Below are 24,713 nucleotides of genomic sequence, written 5' to 3'. Positions count from 1 at the left end.
AGCTCAGCAGGCGAGGGCTACCTGCTGGTGGTAGGGGTGCCGATAGAGGGCTGGGTGAGGGCAGATGATCCAGGTGAACAGTTTGGATTCGGTTTTGCCATGGGAAGCTGTTGCTTTGAAGCTTGGTCCTGTTTTATAGACGGAGAAACTGAGCATCTCTCAGCCCTGGGCCATAGCTGTGAGGTTTGGTTGGGATGAGACATTTTCTGAGATTTTAACCAACCATCCAACACAGTTTAGTGGAAGGAGCCCAGGTTTCAGAGTCAGTAAAGTGGGATGTAACGGTTTGGATGCTAGTAACAGAGACTTGAGTTATTTTAATAAGGTAAGGATTTATTTTTATCTCATTTGTAACACAAAATCTGGAAGTGCGTAGTCTAGGGCTGGGATGGCATCTCCTTTTAACTTTCTGCTCTGCCAGCTTTAGTGTAACCAGCACTTGGGTTTGTTACCTGTGCAGTTGCTCAGATGGGCCCTATGCTTGGTTTAATGCTTTGCTGTTGCCATTTTGAAATACTTATTTTTTAACAAGAAGCCCTGCAAATGATATAGCTAGTCCTGAATGTGATATCTAGCCTCAGGTTTGCCTCAGGGTCACAAAATAGGTGCTAGAGCTCCTACCATCACATCACATTCAGGACGGGAAGGAGGAGGAAGGGGAGAAAGAGCAATAGGTTGCCTGTCAGCTGGGTAAGCCCTTTTTAAAGAGCTTTCCAGTGACTTCCATCTACATGTCACTGACCATCCTTATCTGCAAAGGAGGCTGGGAAATTAGTTTTTAGTTGGGCACATTGTCTAATAGGAGTCCTGTTTTTTTTTTTTTAATTTTTATTTATTTATTTATTTATTTTGGCTGTGTTGGGTCTTCGTTTCTGTGCGAGGGCTTCCTCCAGCTGCGGCAAGCGGGGGCCACTCTTCATCGCGGTGCGCGGGCCTCTCACTATCGTGGCCTCTCTTGTTGCGGAGCACAGGCTCCAGACGCACAGGTTCAGTAGTTGTGGCTCACGGGCCTAGTTGCTCCGCGGCATGTGGGATCTTCCCAGACCAGGGCTCGAACCCGTGTCCCCTGCATTGGCAGGCAGATTCTCAACCACTGTGCCACCAGGGAAGCCCAGGAGTCCTGTTTTTAAGGAAAAAAAGCTACATGGGAGGAATCCTACCTATCTTGCAGAGCTATTGTGAAGATGACACAAGATAATCTGTGTAATGTACCTAGCACCCAGAAGATATTTAACCGAAAGTGAGTTCTCTTTCTCCATATCAGGGATGTCCCTTTGGGATTCTGGGCATATTGTTCCTGGGATTGGTGGAATGGAGGATGCTGTTACTTGTGCGGTGTTGAACTCAGTGTGAACTTAAGTCTGAGGTCCTGAAATCGCTGTCTCCTTAAATCCAACACAGAAGTAGCAAACACCACCTGCTTAGTTTATTTCTCTGCCCAAGGGTCTGACTTGGGCAGTCCTGGCAGGGACTGTAAACCCAGCCCCTGCCATGGCTGAATGAGGTCTCGGATCCTCAAAGAGGGCAGTTTCCAAATTTGTGAAATGAAGAAGTGATCTCCATTTCATTGATTCATTCACTCATTCCAGCATTTGTTTTATGCTGGGCCCTGAGTTAGATTCAGAGGTGGACAGGGCTTAGATCCGCTTATGGAATCTCCTCTCCCAGGGGAGACAGACTGGTGCACAGACATTTACAGAACATGTGCTCACAAGCAGCAATGAGTATTTTTACATGGGGGTATGGTGACACAGAGCATGTGTGCCTCGTTCTGGTGAGAAAAGACTTTGAGGAAATAACCTGAGTTTTGAAGTGCAAACATTAGTTTTCTAGGCTAGTGTCCTGGACCAGCAGAGCAGTATCACATACGAACTTGCTAGAAACGCAAAATTCTCAGGCTCGCTCAAACCTACTAAATCAGAAACTCTGGGGGCAGGGGAAGGGGCAGCCATCTATATGAATTTTTTTTTTTTTTTAATGTGATGATCCATTTATTTATTTATTTATTTATTTATGGCTGTGTTGGGTCTTCGTTTCTGTGCGAGGGCTTTCTCTAGTTACGGCAAGTGGGGGCCACTCTTCATCGCGGTGCGCCGGCCTCTCACTATTGCGGCCTCTCTTGTTGCGGAGCACAAGCTCCAGACGCGCAGGCTCAGTAGTTTTGGCTCACGGGCCTAGTTGCTCCGTGGCATGTGGGATCTTCCCAGACCAGGGCTCGAACCCGTGTCCCCTGCATTGGCAGGCAGACTCTCAACCACTGCGCCACCAGGGAAGCCCCCATCTATATGATTTTGATGCACATTCAAGTTTGAGAGCCTCTGGCCTACGTTAGAGGCCAGATCATAAAACTATTATATGCTGGAGGACAGCTACTGTAGTTAGAAAAAGAGCACTTTTCTGAAGGATTGATGGTCAACTGATTCAAGTCTTTGTGGAAGAATGCTCTCAAGTCACTGATGCAGATCCAGGAAGTTGAGGCTTTAAAAGAGCCCTGGGGGCTTCCCTGGTGGCGCAGTGGTTAAGAATCCGCCTGCCAATGCAGGGGACACGGGTTTGAGCCCTGGTCCGGGTAGATCCCACATGCCGCGGAGCAACTAAGCCCGTGCACCACAACTACTGAGCCTGCGCTCTAGAGCCCTCGAACCACAACTCCTGAAGCCTGCACACCTAGAGCCTGTGCTCCGCAACAAGAGAAGCCACCGCAACGAGAGGCCCACGCACCGCAACGAGGAGTAGCCCCCACTCGCTACAACTAGAGAAAGCCTGCACGCAGCAACGAAGACCCAACGCAGGCAAAAGTAAATAAAATAAATTAAAAAAAAAAAATAAAAGAGCCATGGAATGCCACTAAGTCCCCCGACAAAGACCAATTCTGGTTTTTTTTGCCTAACATTCCACAGTGAAAGGACGCCTGGGCACCTTTGAGTCTTCATGGTAGCACTATCAGTCCCAGTTAGAAGCATGGAGTTACTTAACAAAAAGGTCATTAGCTTCAGATTCTAGGTTCATTGGCCCAAGAGAAATGTGCAAGCACACTTCACCTTTTCCACCTTAAGGCAGAACACTAGCCCTTGGGTTTGGTAGGTCCCAACTCAGGGTGGCTTTGAAGCCCAGCAAATAGGTTGGGAAATGACCTTATCGATTCCCATGTGTCTCTTTCCCTTTTTAGGTGGTTTTTCTCCTCTGTGCCTATGTCACAGTGTACATGATCTATGGGAAATTCCGGAAAACATTTGACAGTGAGAATGACACATTCCGCCTGGAGTTTCTTCTGGTCCCAGTCATTGGCCTCTCCTTCCTTGAAAACTACAGTTTCACTCCTCTGGAGGTAAGGGAAGGGACCCAGAATACTAATTCCCAAAGGTAAACACACTCCCCAAAGTCCTTACCTCTGGACCCTTGGTAACGTCTGGGCTACCTTTCTGCCACAACCATGGCCATTACTCTTGTATTGTTATAAGTTTAGAAACTGCCAGTAAGCTATTGACAGTGCTTCTCTTGAAAATGGGCACATCTAAATAGTCGTGTTCATAAACAAAGCAGGCATCACAGCACCACTTAAGACTAAGACCCTCTGTCCAACTGGTGATTAGTGGATATTAGAGCACAGTCCAGACCCAGATTTCAGCTCAGGTCTGGCCTCTGACCCAAGAATCTTTGGGGCAACAAGCATCTGAGGAGATTCTGATGCTGGTGTTCATCGATTCCATTTTGAGAAACCACAGCCTCAATTAAAGCAAGTTTGTATGACAGAATTCCGCAACAATTAAAAATTGTTCTATAGCAACGTTCATGCTTGTGAAAAAAGCAGTACGCTTGAATCTCTTAAAAATATTTTTTATGTACAAAGAAAGGGGTGGAATGATACACTGATGAACATGTTTAAAAATTTCAAGAACATGATTCTGGAGTTCCCTGGTGGACTAATGGTTAGGATTTGGGCTTTCACTGCCGTGGCCCGGGTTCAATCCCTGGTTGGGGAACTGAGGTTCTGCAAGCCACGCAAAGCAGCAAATAAATAAGACCTGAATAAATGGTGAACTAGTTCATCTTAAAAAAAATTCTTTTGCTTCACTGTATTCTCTCCAATAAACATTATTTTAGTAACTGAATTCTAAAGATGGCCCCTTCTTGATCAACCTCCTCTGGCTACTTCTCTCTTTGGCTCAGATCCTCTGGACTTTCTCTATCTACCTGGAATCAGTGGCAATCCTGCCCCAGCTCTTCATGATCAGCAAGACTGGAGAGGCTGAGACCATTACTACTCATTACCTGTTCTTTCTTGGGCTATACCGGGCCCTCTACTTGGCTAACTGGATCAGGCGGTACCAGACTGAGAATTTCTATGACCAAATTGCAGTGGTGTCTGGGGTAGTACAAACCATCTTCTACTGTGACTTCTTCTACTTGTATGTGACCAAAGGTAGGTGCTGCGAGAACAGTGTTGCTGGCACTGCCTCAGTTACCAATCCAGTCAATGTTTGAGGGGATATGGAAGTGAACAGAGGCAAGTCTGTGTGCCCCTCATGGTGCTTACATTCTAACATGGGAAGACAAATGTTTTCAGGAAACTCTGTAAGTGCCATGAAAAAATAATACAGACCAGTAGGATATTTTAGGTACTAAGCAGTGTACACGGAAGACAGCTATGAGATAACACTTGACAAAATACTTGGGTTAGGAAAATATAGGACAAATACATTCCAGAGAGAACAGCTTAAGTGTAAGCCCCAAGGCAGGAACCAGCTTGGTATGATAAAGGACAAAAAGGCTAGTACAGTCAACTGTAAACCTAGATATGGCAGGTCAACCAAGATTAATCACCTAGGGCCTCAGTTAAGTCAGGGTAAGGCATTCACACTGCATTCTAACCACAAACGGCAGCAATTGGGGTCATCTGAAAACCAATCCACCAGCTGCTGTGTAGGATAAAAAGCAGCCAAAGCAAGGAGGCTATGGAGCAGTTGGAATTGTCCAGGAGGTGGTCATCAGTGGGAAGAGATAGGAACATTTCTCGAGAGTGGAGTTGATAGAAACTGTCAATGCACTGGGTGTGAGATGCGAAATAAATTGAGGACAACTGCTAGATTCACGGCCTGCCAAAAGAGGGGGTGGTGGCATCAGGGTCCAAGATGGGGTCAGTGAACCTATAGTTAACCTGCAGTGATGTTTCCCCTTGGCTCTAACATCTGAATACATACTGTGAAATAGGCATTAGATACTAAGATTATGCACAAAGTTAAAAAGGAGTCCTTTCATGATAGATTCTAATTTCAGTCATTTTCTTCCAGTCCTTAAAGGAAAGAAGTTAAGTCTTCCAATGCCAATTTGAAGGTCCTCAGAGATGTTCTACACCTTAACATGGACATGAAGCAAACTATTTGAAGTGTTCTCCTGGGTGACTTTTACATGACTGAGACCAAATGTTAAAACTGAATTCAGAAAAATGCTTAGTGTGGAATTCAGCAAAGCGCTGATCATTCTATCTAGAAGACCTTCTCATCAGTATCTCCCTTAAATTATAGAGGTAATTAAAACTTGGGCCAATTACATAAGTATGGTACCCTCACAATGTCAACTGGACCATCATAAAAACCTTAGGTGTTTAACCCATGAATGGATCAAGTCAACTATTACTCTCTAAGGCCGTAGTGTGAGACTCATGCTAGGGAACAGCCAATCCCAATCTGGAAATATACCCTGCTGTGTATAAGGCAAAAGCCCCAAATGAAGATCACAGACAGTCCCAAGTATTAGGAGTGTACTGTTGTGATTAATTTTCACTTTCCAGGTAGGAGACCATCAAGTTTAGGGAGTAAAGATACAAAGGTGATATGACAGGTGGGAAATGTTATGAGGAAACAAATACCCCAGGCTTTACCTACTAGGTACTGTCTTGTTGCTTCGTGACTCAAATTTTCGCACTAAGAACAATTAATCCCACCCCCCCTTTCACATTTTTAGGTGCTAACTAAGGTGTTAGTCAACCAACGTGGTCTTGAAGCAAATAAACTCTTAAGAGACTGTCACTGGCCTGTAGTCAGAATTTTTTAAGCAATAAAAATCTCACACCTTATTGTCAAGTGTTTTATTTATACCTACAAAAGAAACAAGATGGTATCAAAAGGACAATTTACAAACTAAGAATAGTAACATAAGCTCTTAAGCTCTTAGCATCCTGTGCCTGAACATCATACATCTACAAATCTTTCAAGTCTTAACGCAACAGGAATGTGTTCAGAAACCAGCAAGGACATAAATAGAGAGAGCACTGATCCCAAGCAAAAGCCACCAACCTTTTAGATGAGAGAAGTCCACACAATGAATTGTTAGCGAGGGACTGGGGAGAAGCAGCCCCACAGCTTAATATAGAAATCCTTTCCCTAAATGAGTTTCAATCATGACTGCAATAATTAGCCTCAAATGAGGATTCTTCTGCTCACGTTCTGAAGCAAAGGCAGAACCTGAATTATGAGTGGCAGACATAGAGGCAGAAGACTTAACTCTGGAGCTATACAGGAAAAACTACTAGATTTCAGCTGTGCTCAGGTCACAACAGCTTTTGAGTTTTGGGATATGCTGTTATTTTGACTTTATGATTACAACATCCCTGGTGGAAAAAGGAAAGCAAGCAGCAGACCAAATACTGCTTGCTTGCCCAGAGACCTTTCCCGCAAAGGGATGCTTTCAAGACTTGCAAGAGAGTAGGACACCCCTTGTGGTGGCACCTTTGTGTAAAAAAAAAAAAAAAAAAAAAAAATGAGAATTTTGGTGTAGAAAAAAATGCCTACAATGGACTAATCAGTGCTTAGACGAACTTTTTGGGGGGGGGAGACACTTTGGTTTGAAAGCACAAAGCGGTGTTGCCATGTTTTTCCTGTGCCTACCGTCCTCCCTCAGCCTCAACTTCTATAAGGACGAGAAAAAGTTAAGAAAGAAGAAAGTGGGGGGTGGGGGGAGATGTCAAAGTTCTCACATGCATACATTTCAGCTTATGCTGACAACCTACCTGTATGTCGCACATTCAACCACACTTTCAGTACCCCTCAGAAACAATCCCTTCTCTCTCCCTGAAGAATTTTAAGAGGAAAACAAAAACAAAAACCTCAAGTATTTAGATATTTTGATCTTACAAACCAGCAAGCACTCTCAGGCCTAAGCCAAAGAATGCAGTGGAGGCTCCCCCCTTTAACTACACTGTGAATGAACAATATCGATAACAGTATTAAAAAATTAAGTCCCACACTAGATACGAAAAGATTTCTGAGGCTGTCTGATCTCCCTGTCCTGTTACAGTGAACACAAGAGCAGAAAATTCTTTCCAGGCCCATCTGCTATATGAAGTCTCAGTAAAACAGTTGGTATTACTATGAAGGGGACAATCTCACCTACCTTTCAGGTGGAGGAAAAGTGAAAGGACTTGGACTTTAGTCCTCTGTAACTTTTCTTAAGCACTACCTACCTGTAAAAAGCTGAGTGCAAAAGGATGCTGAGGAAAATTTGCACCCAAAAGCTGTTACAAAGCACTGCAGAGAACGGGAGTATGAAGAGAGTAAGAGTTCTTAATAAACCCTTAAGACCCTTCAAGATAACTTGGCCAAAAGGGCTGAGTAGCTGGCAAAGGGTTGCTTTTACTCTAGCTCTACAAATACTGAGTTTAAAAAGAAAACCTGCCCACGGAGTATACTGTTTATAATTAAACGTGGTTCTCACTCTGCAGGTGAATGCATATTTAACTGGTTCATAAATTTCCAGTGAGCATTTATGTTCATTCTGCTCACAGCAGCTGTCTGGTTGGAAAATGAATTTCACAGATGGTCCCTGGTAATATGGGGAAGAAAAATAGGCAGCTTCCACCCAGATGCTGAGATGCTACATTTAACCATTACAATAAACATTTGGGGTTTTTAATTTAAAGGATACACTTAAAAAAACTCAAGACTCAGCAATTTAATTTCTAACCTGACAACTAAAATGGTTATTTTTCAGTAATTGGGAAGGGGGAAGGCAGAGTGTAAGGGAGACAAAGCCAATTAGGAATTTTTAAAAAAACTGTCAAATGCACTTAACAAGCAATCAGCCAAAATGACAATGGCAAAGCACTGTCTTAAAAACTCATCAGGCCTGAGGAACCCTGTTCCAGCTTGAAAAAACATTAAAAAGCACTACAGAAAATGTGCAGGGAACTCCCTCTTGGTTTTCTATTCCAGTAACGAGAGCAATTTAAAGCACAGATGCCGTCTTCTTCTGCAGAATTCAACCCTCTACCCTCCCCCCCACCGCAACTCAGGACAACAAAAAATGGGCTCCCACAAAAGGGCCTAACACCTTACTTTTTAAGATGAAAAATAGCTCAAACATCCTCAACATGCAAGAAGTTGGAGGGAAAAAATCTCTTCCAGTCGGCTATACATATATATATACTTTTACAAAATCTGTTATTACAGACTGGATCATTTTGGCAGGCAGAAAAAACCTGGCAGTGAATTCTAACTAATCTGCATGGAAAGACAAATCACAATGGTTGGGGAAAAAAATTAAAAAAGAAAAAGAAAGAAAAAGGGAAGAAGAAAAAAAGGAAAAGATAGCGTTCCTTTAAATGTAGTTAAGTCTGCACAAGTCACTACCACCTGAGTGGCTTCATTTACGTGAAGGAGGAGGGGGAGGAGGAGGGGGTGGGTACTGGTAGGCAGTCTGCCCCATGTAACCTATCATATTGGTAGCTCCCGGAGGCTGTGCAAACTGTTGTGACATCAGTGGCTGTGGCTGCTGCCCAGACCGGCCCATCCCACTAAACTGCTGGCTAGAGCTCTGTGAACTTCTCCCAGTTGAGGTGGTGCTACTGGCCCCGTAAGTGCCAGCACCATATTCTTGGGCTGTGTAACCACTGGTGCCATAAGCAGCTGCCCCATAGGTGCCTTGGCCATAGGTGTATTGGCCTGCTTGTGCTCCAAAGGCAGAATTTGGACTTCCATAGCCACTACCGTTAGCATAACCGGCTCTATCGGTTTCACCACGATCCCGATAGCTTGCAGAGTCTCTCCGGCCACCATCTTTGACCCCTCGAAGCCTCCGGTCACACTCATCCTGATACATCAGATTGGGATTGTTGGCTGAAGAAGTGGTCCGGTATCGAGAACGACCTCCTGATGAGGACACAAGGAATTTTCAATGCTACACATATGATCCAAACATAACCACATGTAAAAATGCTACTCAGTACAAAAGTACTCAATATTCTTTCTTGATCTTTAATTAAGCGCTAGGCCAGCTTCCAAATCAGCACTTTATACTCAAAAGAACGGTAAACATTATTAAATGATATTCAACTTCTCACCTCTTAGGCCCTTTCTTTATTTGAGGATTACCAAGAAACACACTCTTAAAAATGTAAGAAAAATGGTAAGGAAGGTGTAAAAAACAAAAAAAGGCATGCAGCTAAGTTCATACGACCACGAAGGGATCCTCTACTAGTGCACACTGGTTCTCAAATGTTGCTTTGCAGACCTAACTGCATCAGAATCATCTCACAAGTTTTAGAGAAAAAGTTCAGGTTTCTAGTTCAATTCCAAACCCACTTAAAAAAAAAAACAATTGCATTTTAAAAACCTCGAAGGGAATTCTGATGTAAAGCTCCAACATACAGTAAGTGGGGGGAAAACATCCTATCAAACCTAACAAACTTGTAGGCAGGAAACCCAGATCCTACTATATTTTGCAACTGTCAAATTCAGATCCAGTAACTATGCCTGTCTCTACTACCATGAAATGGTATAAAATTACTGACTTCTCCATACGGAAAACCGAAAACCTAACATACTACTAAGGCTATGACAGGCTCCCAAACTTCACATTGTCTTACTTAGAAGAGATTATGAAAAATTATTAAGCAACATACATTAACCTTCACTGGCTTAAAAAAACAAGGCACAATGAACACACAAAAAAGATACCTTGGCAGTACCTGGAAAACTCCAGGACTTACCCTTACCCCCTCCTCCGCCGCCTCCTCTGTGGTCCACCAGCTGCATCAGTTTTGGATTGATAGCCTGATTAGCCTCTTCCAGCACTTTGATCAACTCTCTGGCCTGCTTTAGGTTCCCTGGGGTGAAGAAGGTGTAGGCGGTGCCCTTGTTGGTGCTACGGGCTGTTCGGCCAATACGGTGCACATAATCCTCTGAGCTGTTTGGATAGTCATAGTTGATCACAAACTTGACATCTTCCACATCTTCAAAGCCAACGATGCGTCAGTGTGTAGGTTGATGTGGCAGGGAAAGAGAAGGTAAAGGACATGCCAACAACAGGTGGGAAGCACGAATGCAGATGACAGCAAGAGGAGAGAAGATTAAGTTAGTAACCACTCTGAACAGGAACAAAAAAAGACTCATCCCAACAGAGTAAAAGAGGATTAATGATGCTTGGGACATGCAGAGGAAGCGGCATCTTTATCAGCTGTAAAATCCTAAGGAAATCCCATTCAACCATCCAAACTCCTGCCTCTTCTGTATCTTAACCAATATACTGACAGGAGTTGTACCAAATTCCAGTTCCATCTTTTTCAAAACTGGAATGTAGAAGGTGGTACCATCCTTAAGCTACAAGGCCAAATCACTTCTACTCTGTTGGGAGAAGCCTGGCAAAATCTACCAGTAATATAACAAACTTACCTTTAAACCAGTCACAGAGCAAAATGAAAAGAAAAAAAAACAAAAAAACAAAAACAAAAACTTCATATACTTTATTACTACATTTTCATGGAGACTTAAGATATTTAAATTTTTTTTGCTTATATTAAAAAAAACAAAACAAAACTGATCAGAGCCAAAGTTAAATACACACTTATTTTCCTTTGCAGAAATATCCAAATTACCTTTCCTCTTTCAATTACCACAAGAGCACATTACACTAAAATTTCACTGTACTACCAAGCCCAGCTCTGCCAAATGAGGTTTTTTTCTCAACTCAAGGTTACTTCAACTCAGTCCTTGCTTCAATTATCAAAGATTGTCTATGTAACCTGGAAAATTAAACAGCCAAAGAGTGTGGGAAAAACCATGAAACCTTGAGACACAAGTTTAATGTTCTGTCCACTGCTGGGAATTGGATTGAATAACCTCCTAAAGCTTAAAGTATGTAAATGTTAGTGTAATGCTTTCAGCTAAATGTATATTTTTACCTACTTAAACAAACAAATTTAAGAATATAACAAAGAATCCTAATGTTTTGTGGAAAAAATCTGCATTTTACAAAGAATATTCAGAAAATATCCTAGATAAAACACAGATTTTTGTGATATAAATAATTAAAAAACATTCTCTGTTTGTTACCAGACCGATGCACACTCCCTCCTCCTTTGGGAAACCGCTGCAGCCGATCCCGTCTCTTTGCCTTTTATTTTTGGCGGCCTCCTTTCGAAAACTCCGCCTTCTGACACGGGACCACTGGAGCGCGGGGAGCATGCATCAAGGGTCCGTGGCAGTGAGAAGTCCCCACACACGCTCGCTCTGTGAACTGGCTTAGATGCTTCTCTGTAGCCCCATTTGGTTGCCAAGCGCCGGAGAACCTGGGTTCGGGTAAAAATTTCAGGTCCTCCAACGCCTCCCCCAAGGATAATTGGGGTGATTGTAGAAAAAAATAATTAATAAAAAAAATGTAAGTTACATCCAAAGGGTCAGACTGCATCTATTGCCCAGACTGGATTAATTTCAGGGGGAAAGGGGAGATGATTTAAAAAAAAAAAAATTCAGCTGTTGTTAAAGGGCCTGTGAAGAAAGGGGCATTATGTCTGTTTCTTATTACAATAAAGGCTCCTCAGTCTTTACTGACCCCTAAAGTCCTGAAATCACACCAGAAAGACGAGAAGGCACTTATCACAGGGGGCAGCGTGAGTCTCCGGCTAGGGTCGTTGATGTAACAAAGGGAAAACAAAAATTTACAGGGCCAGGATGGATCTGAGACGGGGGGAATGGGGAATTATGCTCCATGACCACATCTTCAGGGCTAGGATAATGCTCCTTACTCACTCCCACTGTGTATGACCACAGGCAGCAGAGCAGGGTGAATTATTGCGCTGGATGCACAGATGTGTGCTTTCCTAGCAGAAAGCACTGGGGACTGGAGTCAACAGTTCAGCTATCAACACTTGGGAATACTTCTGGAAGGGTTCAATAGGGGGCAGACATGGTGCAAATTCTTCATACTAGAAAGGTGGCTTGTGTGTGCACAGATATAGCTGGCTGAGGGCACATAAGAGCAAGCGTAGAACTTGTTTCTCTCCAGTCTAGTCTAGCCTGCCCTGATGTTATTTGTGCACTGTCACAATATTACCTTGGTGTCTTTAGAGAAGATGCTGTTGCAGGGTAAGAAATCAAAAAGTTAATGTTTTGGCCAGCTGCCCAGGGTAAGAACTTTTTGTCTGACAAGCCCTATGACATGGCCTGAATCTCCAATCACTAATTGGGAGGGGCTGAGACTAGCCAATAGGCTCATCTAGAGCTGCTTCGGGCCAATGTAGATTTGCCTCGGCCATGTACTGAGTGATCTGCAGCTGCTATCAAAGCTTCTGTTAAAAAACAAAACAAAATAAATTCAATACTTTTAGTTTAACAGTGTGTAGTTTAAACAAAAAAAGGAAAAATAAAAAAATATCCCACTGGAAAGGGAATAGATAGTGGTTTCCGGAGAATGACTATTATAAAATTATGGGAATCGAAGAACTTACCTGAAGGGAACATTTAAGAGGCCATCGCTCGACAGGAAGTGAAAAAAGGCCTGGTGACTCAGCTGAAAATTGCACCCCTGTCTAATGAGGTAGAAGCCTTCACTTTCCAGGATCTTGTAGGACCTTGGTCAGCATTCTGCCATTTTGGTGGGTTTTCCCCTTCCTTTTGATTTTTTACAAGGCAGCAAACAAAGGGGCCCAAAACAAGCACTGATGTTGAGTAACAAGAAACAGACTCAGATACCTTCCCTTTCCCCTCTCTTGGATGAGTGGGGGTGGGACGAAGAGTCTAAGTTATTCTAATGGCAGCCAATTGATTTGGTTTAGAAATGCAGGGGGACATGGAACAAATATTTTAAATTGTCTAGGCAAGATGCACAAAGAAGCTACCAGCACATAGCAAGCCTGTTTAAAAACCACCATCACTGAAAGCTTTTATGTAAACTGCTTTCAGGCCTCAGCCTCTTCTCCCAACAGGTCCAAGTTCTAACCGCACAGATCCAGACATGACCTCAGAGGGCAGAGACAATTTTTCAGTCATGGCTGCAAGTCACCACCTCTGAAGGAGGGAATGATGAGTGCAATGTTTAAAAAGCCTTCATTACTTTTGTATTCCAGTTTGAATACTTGCTCTCTTTATGTTGAATATCATAAGGGAATATGGTGCTTCTCGCCTTCCTGGGCAAGAAATTAGTATCTGTCAATAATTTAAAAATATCTTTGTGACAGAAATACTCTATCATTTTTTAAAATATAAGTTTTGAGTTACACCTGTTTTGCTCAGAATAATGGGCTAAAGTACCACAAAGTATCTCTGTATACCTTAACTCGTAATGGGTTGAAAACTCCAGAACACCAGCTTCAAATTAAGTTCTTAAATTGGAAGACAGCGCATCGATGATATGAGTATGGGTGGGAGTAGGGGATAACTGAGTGCTCATGATAGTTTTACTTCAGTAAATTAAATTGGGCAACGCAGATTTAAGTGCTGAAAGATATCATATCTATAGATTCACTAAATCCCCAGAATATATTAGCATTTATGGAACTGGACATCCACAGATAGATTGGTAGAGGGAAAAAAATAACTGAAGAAACTAGCTTCTAATAGCTAGGTTCAATTGGGCTCATTTTATTCACCCAGAATATAGAATAAAACCAGGAAGAAGTTGAGCTGTGCAAATGAATGTCTCCTCTCCCTCTAACGGTTTAAATAGTCATGCCTAGGCCTTGCTGCAGACCAAAGCCTGTTTGTTAGGAGCAGGAAGAGACTTTGAAAATAAAAGGAAAAAAACCCCCCAAAACAAACAAAAAAACCCACCAAGGTTAAAAAAAAAATCATGGGGGGGAGGGGAATCACGTACTTTGTATGTAATTCTTCTCTTTTAAATATTTAACTAAACACATGTATATGCAACTCTAATGTGAAAAGACAAGCAAATCTTTTAACCAAAAGATACAGATACCATTGACAGAGACACCTATCTATACAAACCTAGCCCACGGGAGGCTACATCTGTGGCAATGAGAATGGGAGCCTTTCCAGAACGGAACTCTGAAAAACAAGGATAATACCATGAAAGCCAAGTTATAAAATTAAGGTTACAACGTGATATATCTTAAAAAATGACCAAATCAACATTCCCAGCTATCTGGCCTTCTTACCCTATCATATTAAAACTTCAAGTAATGGTGTAAGAACACGCCAAGCTCTTTTAAATTTAAAGATAATAGTAATTCTTTCGAAAATATTTATTATACTCACCTTTAGCAGAGGAGCAACAGATCAAAAAATTTACCTCTAATAATGAAGTACCATTAAAATGGTATGGCAATGTGTAACAAAATTAACATGAGCTCGAAATTTTCTTCTCTTAAATTATGACAGCAAAGTTGTCTCCCAAATAAAACAAAACCAAAAGTGGGAGTGGGGGAGGGGGTATGGAAAGGGAGGAAGTTTAAAAGATGTGGAATGAAAGGAGAAACCATTAACTTTGCCCTGTGAAATAACAGAATATATATACTGGTCTCTGCCCTCAGTTCCTGGCACAGAGCTCCTAAAACCCTTTTAAACAGGGATGCTAGGAGAAACTTTTATTCTAATACTTAAGTCTTTGACCCTGGTCCCTGAACAAGAGTTCCTAAACAAGAACAAGAACAAGAACAAGAACAAGAACAAGACAGGAATCTTTGTTCTAGTGAAAAGACACTTGATGGGCTCCAGAATAGCTCCTGGATGGAGGCTGTTCACCAGAAAGACCAAGCCATGATCAGAGAAGCTTGGCACTTTGAGCCCCACTCCCGGAGAGGAGAGGAGAGGAGAGGAGAGGAGAGGAGAGAGGAGAGGGAGACTGAGTTAACGTGATGAAGCCTCCATTAAAATCCCACAAGTATGGGATGTGGGGAGCTTCCGGGCTGGTGTACAAATCTATAAAGACAAGAACTCATTAGATAAAGAAAGGGTGGTCTAAGTGGTGAAAAAGTGGTGTAAAGAGCCAGAATTAATGACCTTGAAGTATGGTGGAGATGACAAAAATGCCCCAAATAGTCAATTAACTAAAGCAGAGCTAGGCAAACCCTGGTCTTTGGGTCAAATCTGGTACAATGCCTATTTTTGCAAATAAAGTTTTGTTGGAACACAGCCAGGCTGTCTCTTTACATAATGTCTATGGCCATTTTTGTGCTACAACAGCAGAGTTGAACAGTTGTGACACAAAACACTATACAGTCTGCAAAGCCGAAAATATTTACTACCTGGCTCTTTACAGAAAGTTTGCCAATCCCTGAAACAGAGTATAAGGACAATGCTTAGTTTTGAACTCACCATTAAGTACCCAATCTCTTTCTGGTTGACTCTTGTCTCCATGGATACACATAGCTGGCCAACTGTCAGAAGAAAAGAGCAAAGTACATGTTAGGCATTGTTGAAATATTATACAACATTCACAACACCAATTTAGAAATTCCTACTGAACTATAAAATCTGAGGCAAATTAATTACCTCAGTGCTACACTCACCCATCTCTGCGCATCCTTCGAGTGAGGTCATCACAGCGTCTTTTCGTCTCTACAAATATTATTGTCTTATTTTCCTTTTCAGCCATTATTTCCTCCATGAGTTGGATCAACCTGAGAACAAGACCAAACAATTCAGTCATCCAGAGAAGACCCCCCCTACACATCACGCAGAAGCTATGTTTGCATTATCAACCCTCCAAAGCTTTAGTACTTTCTTTTCAAATTACTTTCTCTACAGCTGGTAATTATCAGAACTGGGATTCAAATCCAAGGATCCAGAATCCTTGCCTTTAACCACAAGCTCTGATGAATAATATAAAGAATGGACTGTTGGAAAGCTAGCAATGCTTTTAATGTTTTCAAGCCTAAAAAATACTGGCTTCTGTAACACTTTAGTTTTAGTTTAGGAAAGGTTTATCAGCATCATCAAAACAGTGAAATCTTTCATACTTGTGGTCTTTTTCACTTTCCATGCAGACATCCACAATCTGGAGGATGTTGTGGTTGGCACTCAACTCCAGATTGCCTACGTTAATCTGGGTGTAATCACGAAGGAAATCCTCTGCAAGCTGTCTTACTTCTTTTGGCCAGGTTGCACTCCACATTAATGTCTGCCTATCAGGCTATCCGGAAAGGAAAGGAAAGGCTTTCTTTTAGATTAAGTAACTACTACAGGCAAAGGGTGTAAGACAAAGAATTATCAGCTTTACACACCCTGATTTGGTCAACAATTTTACGAATCTGGGGTTCAAAGCCCATATCAAGCATTCTGTCAGCCTCATCCAGTACAAGGTAAGTACATCGGCGAAGATTTGTCTTTCCTGACTCCAGGAAATCTATCAGGCGTCCAGGAGTAGCTATACAGATCTCGACACCTGTAAAACAAAACCAAAGATCTATCCAACTAAGAATTCTTTATACACTGTTCAAGCCTCAGCAAACTAAGAAGCACCAACTCTGGTGGTTGTACTCAGTGCTGCAGAGCACTAACTAAATTTTAACACAGTGCCTGGAAAAGCATGATGTAACAAAAATTTATGTATAATCATCCAAACCTCGACAAAGTTTAAGTCTCTAGTCACACTGAACTTCCCTAAAATAGCATTTTAACCATATCTGAGAATTTCTAAGCTGCTAAAATACTGATCTCCCCCCTCCACCAGAATCCACTATTTTCTTCTTCAATTTCATTTATAGAAATTGGTAAAATGAGAGAAACTAATAATTCTTAAAACACTACTTTTTTAAATTACCTCTCTCCAAGTCTCGAATCTGGGGACCTTTAGGAGCACCTCCATAAATGCAAGTGCTCTTCAATCTAGAACATTTGCCATAGTCATCAGCCACCTGCTGTACCTGCTGGGCAAGCTCTCTGGTAGGAGCCAGAACTAGACACTAAAACAAACAAACAAACAAACAAATCACTTGAGACACCTACCCCAAGTTTAAGGAGGAAAAAAAAAGTACAAAAAGGTTATTTAATTCTCTATTGTGTAATTTGGTACTTTCAAAGTATGTGATGGGGTGGGGAGTTGGGAAGGCAGGGGGTATCAGACAGTGCATTGGAGTGTGGCAAAAATTATGAGAACTAATACTTGGCATGTGGTATGATGGTTGACTTTTGACACATGATTCATTACCATTATGTGTGCTATGTAAGTAGATTTACAGACTGTATTACCTAGTTTTAACTAAACAACTCACAAAATGAGTAGGTAGCTATAAAATATTCCTGCAAAACCATGGATTAAATATTAGAAACAAATTGGGAGATTGGGATTGACTTATATACACTAATATGTATAAAATAGATAACTAATGAGAAACTGCTGTATAGCACAGGGAACTCCACTTCGCTGTACAGTAGAAACTAACACAGCATTGTAAATCAACTGTATCCCAATTAAAGAAAAAAAAAAAAGAAACAGATGAACAGGAAATGAGCAAAGCTGACACTTTTCTGACATCTAGTTTAAGCTCTTAGCCAGGCACATTAGGCAAAAACAAGGATGACTTATACACAACGTGACAAGAAGTTGGCCAAAAAATACAAAATTAAGACACTTTGAAACAGGTATCATATATACCGTTAACAATGACTCTCACTCGGTGTACTGATCCATTAGACATTAACTAATGACAATAAAGCTAACTCTATTAGCCATATGGAATACATTACGTATTATGTTAATGAAAGGTAATGCATTATTTCTTGTTGTGAATACATTGAGACATACTATAATAATGTATTCATAAACATACACAGTGAGTGCAAGCTCTATTAAAAAAAAAGTTAAGAATGTACATTCAAAATGTTTGAAGACCACTACTGAAATCTTACAGTAAATAGCATAAATGAAAATGATCAAACAAGAAAATCATGCTGCTCTATAAACATTTACAGACGCATCACTTAACCATAAAGACTACACATCCCAAACCCGACTCAGACACAGGGCAAGGATCTCATTTCATACTTTTTTAACCCTCATAGCATCAATGAGCAATTAAGAATCGCACTTGAATTTAATGCAGAGTAAATGCCTCTATATGAAGGTAATGGGCATAATGGTTAAAAGTAAGAGTGGTTCAAATTCAAGCTCAGCCATTTAATTCCTATATGACCCTGGGCAAGTCATTTAATTGCATTGTGTCTAAAATTTATCAGTAAGATAGACATAATCTCTCTTCCAGATATGGAAGGTAGGGTTGAGAATGAAATCTGAGAACATATGTAAAGCACAGTGCTTGAAACACAATAATCATTAAGTTGTAGTCATTCTTAGAAGTGTAAACAAACTGAAACGCACTTACAATTGGGCCATCTCCTCTTTCCAAGTAAGGCTGGTGGTTAATATGAACAATAGCAGGCAGCAAATACTGGGGTGGGGGGAAAGAAGGACAGTGTTATACCAAAACTAAGCCATTATATTAATTGTTCTAAATTATCACAGTAATTGATAACGCCTAAGTAACTAGGAAAGGGAAAACAGAACTCACAACTGTTACACATATGTGCAATGTATATTTGAACATAAAATACTTCCACATATTTCAGATAGCTAAAAAAGCTGAAATATTATCCCTATCTGAATTAGAATTTCAAGAATTGAGAACATATGGAGTATTTACAATAGCAAAATAAGTTACCACAATATTAAAAACCTTCCCTTGCTGGTACATACCGCCAATGTCTTCCCAGAGCCAGTCTGAGCAATGCCCACCATATCCCGGCCACTAAGAGCCAAGGGAAATCCCTGGCACTGAATTGGAGTTGGTTCTGTGAAGTGCTGATCCATCAACACATCCATTACGTATTCTGTATGAAAATCGATATTACTACTTTAAGTAAAACTAAGGACTCACAGCCAAAAGAAATTTAAAAAACTGTTAAGCTCATTGAAGGCAAGATTTACCCAGCTTTACATCTCTCCTAGTATTGTTTTTTTCTTCAGTACTGAATCTTTGATCTGCTAATTATAATTACTACTTCTCAAGAAGGCTACTGCCACAGCCATCTACCCTTATCCTCGAAAACTTGAAAACCACTGCTCTGAAGTATTTAACATGGTAATGACTACCATGGTACATGGTAGTCACTTACTGTTTATCTAATTCAAATTTTAACCAGCTAGAAAGCAATTTCATTTTGCTGTTTTCTAAAAGGTAGAGGCAAAACCCCAGGGAAAGATGGGGGAAAAAAGCAAAAAACCCTAAAAAGTTCTAAGCAGAGAACACATGAGCATTAAAGATAAAACAAAAACCAAAAACCACAAACACACACACACAAACAAAAACCCCCAAAAACCTTTGTGAAAGGTTTCTACTTGTCTTTTCAACAAAATCCTGAGCCTGGGTCAAAACCTTTAAATAACCTATGACCACACTGACCGTTCAAGCTAAATTAACAATTAAGATACTGGATTGAAAAACACTTACGTGGGAAGTTAGCATGATGGAAGGCAAACACAGGTTTAGGACAAACATCACCTCCTCTCACTGTAATCTCTTTCTTTCGGCGTAGTTCATCAACCTCATACTATGTAAGACAACAAAGTAAGACAAATCAGTAAACAAGTTATTCTAAACATGCAAAACTTTATGTTCCAATACAGCAGAACAATTATCATCAAATCCACAATTACAATGGAAAATATGTATAACACTTCTTATAGTGCTTTCATATGTGTTCAGCTTCATCCAACTCTGAGTCAATGAAGCAGGTTAGCAACCGTTCCATTTTCCACATGAGAAAACAGTTACTCAGAAAGATTAGTAAATTGCCCAAGGCCAGAAGTAGGAAGAGGGAGAAAATGTGGAACTTCGGACCAAGTGCTCTTTCCTTACACTTTCTTCTGAACAAGTTACCATGTCATGCGTAGAGTCCAAAATAATCATGAGGTTAAAAATACAAACAGGAGTAAAAGCCCATGTTTTAAATTTTTAATTTACTTCATAGATGAAAAGACATGACACCTCATATACAGCTAAAATCACATAACAAATTGGTTGGAAAATATAACCAACAAATGAGAACCAAGTAATACATTAGGTATTACTGGTTTCTCTTGTATCAGCAATCCTAACAAGAACCAAGGAAAGTGCCACCACACTAGACTAAAACATGTAACAGCAACGGCTGTATATGAGTATACTCTGGCTAACGTACCTACTTGGTTCATTACTGTATATGAAAAAAAAGTAAATAAATGAAACCCCCCAAACTTACCGGAGTCAGCCTTGCCACTTCTGGATGTTCAACATAAAAATTCTTCTCAAACTTGGGGAGCTCACTCAAATCCCACTTCTTTTTACGTAAACGTTCCCCAGGATTACCAAACTTCTTTGGGGGAAGGCCACCACCACCTCTTGCTCCAAATCTAGAAACACCAACATTTTTAGCTTTTTAGTGTTTTTAAAGCAAAATACCTTAGGTGCCATAAAAACATGTAAAAAGATGGGACTCTTAAGATATTACCAGCCCCCTCCAAAAAAATATTTACATGTAAAGTGCTTAAAACAGTATCCGGCATAGTAAACACTCAGTACAAGCTGGCCTAATTGTATTCATTCAACAAATAGTTACTGGGTACCAACTATGTACCAGGTACTGTTTTAAGTGGTGCTAGAGATACTAAAGTGAATAGAAGTCTCTACTCTTATGTAATATTCTGAAATGTAGGTGAGGACATAAAAGTTTAAATTAGGGCAAAATTGTGGACAGGAAGAAAAACAGTTCAAGTGGCTCCATACTTGGAACGGCTTCTTGAACCCCTTACCCCTTTATACTGTGATGAGCACTCCTTTTGCCTGCTAATCTGCTAAGGAAAACTACTAGGACCCCTAAAAGACTGGTAGGCTAGTCTTCACCTTTAGTTTATGCTAATGAATAGCCAGGGCAAAAATTTATGATCTTTCCTTCGACTTTATCTTCTTTCTCCTTTCTGTTCACAGGCAAATAGTACTATTAACTATAAATTTGCTAAAAGAACCATTAATAAGGCTTATTTAAGGTCTTTAAATCTCTATTTAAAAATCAATCTTTTTGCTTTATCTGTCTTTCACAACAGACAAGTTCAACTGGAATACAATTATGGCCATTAGCCGAACTTGATACGTTCTACTTTTCCTAGAAGTATCCCAACACTAAGATGGTCTTCATTTCTGTATTTCAACCTATTAAAGTGCAGGCCATTGTCTGATGGACAAATATACAGTATGTTTTCATCCCATTTCCTTACTCCTGAAAATACACTGAATTTAATTCTTTTCCACTCTAACTCATTCATAATATCATCTTGCAAGTGGTTCCACTTAAACATGTACTAACTATCCTAAAGGGCCTCAATTTCCTGGAATTCAAAATGCTCTTAAAATTCTTTGGCTTAAAGACCCAGCTATACATTTCTCTAAATACACACAAAGACTGATGGTTGGAAATTTTACTGGGACTATTAAATATTTACATTCAAAAGGCAGAACTTGGCTGATTCCATTTATACTACTGTTGATCAATATCTATGACACCTTCAATATGCCCTCAGGCTTATGACTGAACAGACCTAAAACTACATGGATTGACCCCTCCCCCCTCACTTGCAAGTGAAGCAACTAACACAATTTTAAATAAGGTACTCTACAAATAAAAAAGCCAAGTCATTAGATTGTCAGTCTTGCAAAGAATAAAAATGACCCAAGACCAATTTTCAGAGATTGGCTGCCTAATTATATAAATTTATGTGATTCCTAGAAGATGCCATTTCAATGCTGCTGCTGTTGCATTCCAGGGCTACCCAGACCTTAAAATAACAACCTAGAACTTGAGCCTTTTCTCTTGTAGAATTTGAGTATATTTGTGCCACCATTTAAAGATGCACATATCCTAACCCCCTGCATACCATGCTGCTCATTTAATGTTTTTACCGAGTATTAAGTTTAATTTGGCTTTGCAATAAATCCCAGTTTTGAAGATTTGTACATTAACATGCAAAATCAAGCTAGTTTAAATGTACAATGCACGTTTGTACTGTCCGTGTACGTACACCACCTCACTCATTCCCCTTTCAAAACAATAATCCATTTCAGCTGTTCAGTTCAGAACAAACAGCAGCAATTCAAATAACACAGGAAATTTCATAGTAAAGGTAGAATTAGGGCATAGACCTTATTAAAGAGTGCCATTCTGTTTGAAATGAATTATTTCTAAAGTCTTTTTTTTAATGTCATCTGATACTTAAGAGTCAATATGGGTGGGGTAAACTAGGAATGGATCAGTAATTCACTTTTTCCTCTTTTCAAATAAGGAACTTTTATTATTAAAGCATATATACAGTAAGATATTAAACCAAACACCCACGGTAAAAAAACAACCATTATCAGTACCTTGGTAGCCTCCATGTGCCTATTTCAAGTTTACAATCCCTATCATAACTAGTACCTCGAATTTTAACCATTGCGTTGTTTATTGGTCTTGTCATATTTGTTAGTGTCCTTATGTTATTCTTCTAGCATTTAACTTGTTTTACTTAACATTATATTTGTGAATCATCCATGTTGATGCAAGTTTTTCTTTTTCACTGCTGTACTGCAGTCTATTGTACGAATTTATCCAGACATTTGAGCTGCTCCTAATACTGTCATGAACAACACTGTTATAAACATGGATACCGGGGTATGTGTACAGGGTTTCTGTAGGCCTAAGAGTCTAGGGTATAAAGCTTAAGAGAGGAATTCTGGGTCATCTTCATTTTACTAGGTAACATTAAGTTCTTTTTCCTAAGTGGTTGCACTGAAATTCACTTCTAAATTTAGCTATACTGTGAAACACTAAGCAAACATTCCACTTACAGCCCTCTGAATTTAGTGCTAAAATCAAATATTTTCTTTCATAACAAGGTATAAGTCAAAGCAATCCTTTTTAGTTAGTAAATTAAGAGATAATTGAGGAGCTTGTGACTAGAAGGTCTGGTACTTGTGTATCTGAACCACAAGACAAAAATGTTTGAGAAAATAGCATTAACAGAATGCCTACTACAGAGAGACAATTATACACAGTATCTCAATTCTGGAGAACAATGCAAAGGCAATTACTATCCCCATTTTCAGATGAGAAAATCGGCTCACAAAGGTTCAGGATCTTGCCCAAGGTCACACACACTCATATATATATATTAAGAAGTGGCGTCACATAAACTTTTTACCCATAGATAAAACTTTTATTACAAAAAAGTAAACAGCATAAGTCAACACGGATCTCTAAAGCAACTTTTTCCTTTAACGGTGTAGGCGGGGACACATTAAGACTTGAATCTCAGTATCTGGGAGGACTCCAGGTTTAATCCTGTTAACTTCCAACCCAATAACCGTGGCATTACAACATCAAAAATTTTCAAGCTAGGCCGAGAAGTTAATGCTTCAGTCCAATTAGATAAGGAAAAAAAAAAGACTGAAAAATTAAAAAAAAAAAACCCTGTAATAACGACCAAACCCAAAACTCCCTCCCCCCAGACGACCATTTAGAGGGCAAGTAATCCCATCGCTTTGCATTCCAATGTGCTTCCATCGAATTATTTTAAAATACGACTAAAGGTAATTTTTAAATATTTTAAAGACTACCAGTCAGCCTCTTAGTCTCTAGTTTCAAGCCAGGTTTCCAGTTCCATGAACAGGGAAGCCATTTCGCGTAAAAGATTTTCCCAGGCTGAACTCGGAGACCTCATCCTCTTCTCTCAGCAAGAACATCCGAGTTTCACGGATGAACACTAGGCCTGGAGAGATCAAATGACTTGCTCAAATCGGCCGGGCTCGAAAGCCGGGAAACGAAGGAGGCCCGGGCTGAGTTGGCGGCGGCAGCCAGGCCTCCCCTCCTGCTCCCCGCGGGGCTGAGGCCGGGCCGCGCCGCGCCACGACGACCGTCCGCAAGCAGGGGCTGGGGCGTCGCCAAGCCGCCGCCGCCCCCCATGCCGGGTCACCAGTGACCCGGGGGCCCAGGCCCACCCAGAGGCCCGCGCTCTAAACCGGTATTACGTCCCGGGTCGCCTCGCCTCCCACAGTCGGGAGCGTCGCTCCCACGCTCGCAGTCAGCTCTAAAGTCTTCCGCTCGACCGCAGGCTGCGGTCTCCTCAGGAAGCAACCTCCTCCCCGCCCCGCGTGCACACAAGGCCTTTCCTCTCCTCCTCCCCCCTTACCCTCCACGGTCACGATCCCGGTCCCGGTCCCCAAAGCCGCCTCCGCGCATGGTCCCAAATGGATAGAGATCTGGGAGCGGGGCACGGATGGCCGGGCTCGGGAGGGCCTGCGGCTCCGGTCTAGTGACGACCGATGGCGGCGGCGCCTCCGCTGTTGGGGCGGCGGCAGGCGCGGCGCTTTCTCGCTCCGACGCGCTGTCTCCCGTCGCAGACGCCACCGTCGCCGCCTCTCTCGTCGGAGACGGGAGCAAAACACAGAGAATCGGGGTTACAGAAGCAGTGGGTAG

General features: G+C 41.2%; 2 protein-coding genes across 3 annotated transcripts in view; one reads left to right on the top strand and one right to left on the bottom strand.

The window, feature by feature from the left end:
* The window catches only part of KDELR3 (KDEL endoplasmic reticulum protein retention receptor 3), an 11,471-nt gene extending 5,395 nt beyond the window's left edge, over positions 1 to 6,076 (top strand). The window contains exons 3-5 of the mRNA XM_061206107.1: positions 3,170 to 3,328; positions 4,171 to 4,423; positions 5,292 to 6,076. Coding sequence (XP_061062090.1) covers positions 3,170 to 3,328; positions 4,171 to 4,423; positions 5,292 to 5,332 — 453 coding nt within the window. The 3' untranslated portion in view covers positions 5,333 to 6,076. The remainder of the gene's footprint in view (positions 1 to 3,169; positions 3,329 to 4,170; positions 4,424 to 5,291) is intronic.
* Positions 6,074 to 24,713, bottom strand: DDX17 (DEAD-box helicase 17). Of its 2 annotated transcripts, none has more exons than XM_061206105.1 (13): positions 24,427 to 24,713; positions 20,469 to 20,619; positions 19,679 to 19,778; positions 18,925 to 19,058; positions 18,554 to 18,619; positions 16,993 to 17,134; positions 16,454 to 16,614; positions 16,190 to 16,362; positions 15,740 to 15,850; positions 15,546 to 15,607; positions 14,217 to 14,276; positions 9,986 to 10,228; positions 6,074 to 9,146 (listed from the first exon to the last, which is right to left on the bottom strand). In XM_061206105.1, the coding sequence occupies exons 1-13, from the start codon at positions 24,474 to 24,476 to the stop codon at positions 8,641 to 8,643; spliced, it is 1,959 nt and encodes a 652-aa protein (XP_061062088.1). In that variant the 5' UTR covers positions 24,477 to 24,713; the 3' UTR covers positions 6,074 to 8,640. The 2 variants fall into 2 exon arrangements, with proteins under 2 accessions (XP_061062088.1, XP_061062089.1); XM_061206106.1 differs by having other exon boundaries at positions 9,992 to 10,228; positions 24,427 to 24,707.

Source organism: Eubalaena glacialis, chromosome 11 (genome assembly GCF_028564815.1).
Source record: "Eubalaena glacialis isolate mEubGla1 chromosome 11, mEubGla1.1.hap2.+ XY, whole genome shotgun sequence".
In the NCBI taxonomy this organism is placed as follows: Eukaryota; Metazoa; Chordata; class Mammalia; order Artiodactyla; family Balaenidae; genus Eubalaena; species Eubalaena glacialis.
This window is presented reverse-complemented; position numbering and strand designations above follow the sequence as displayed.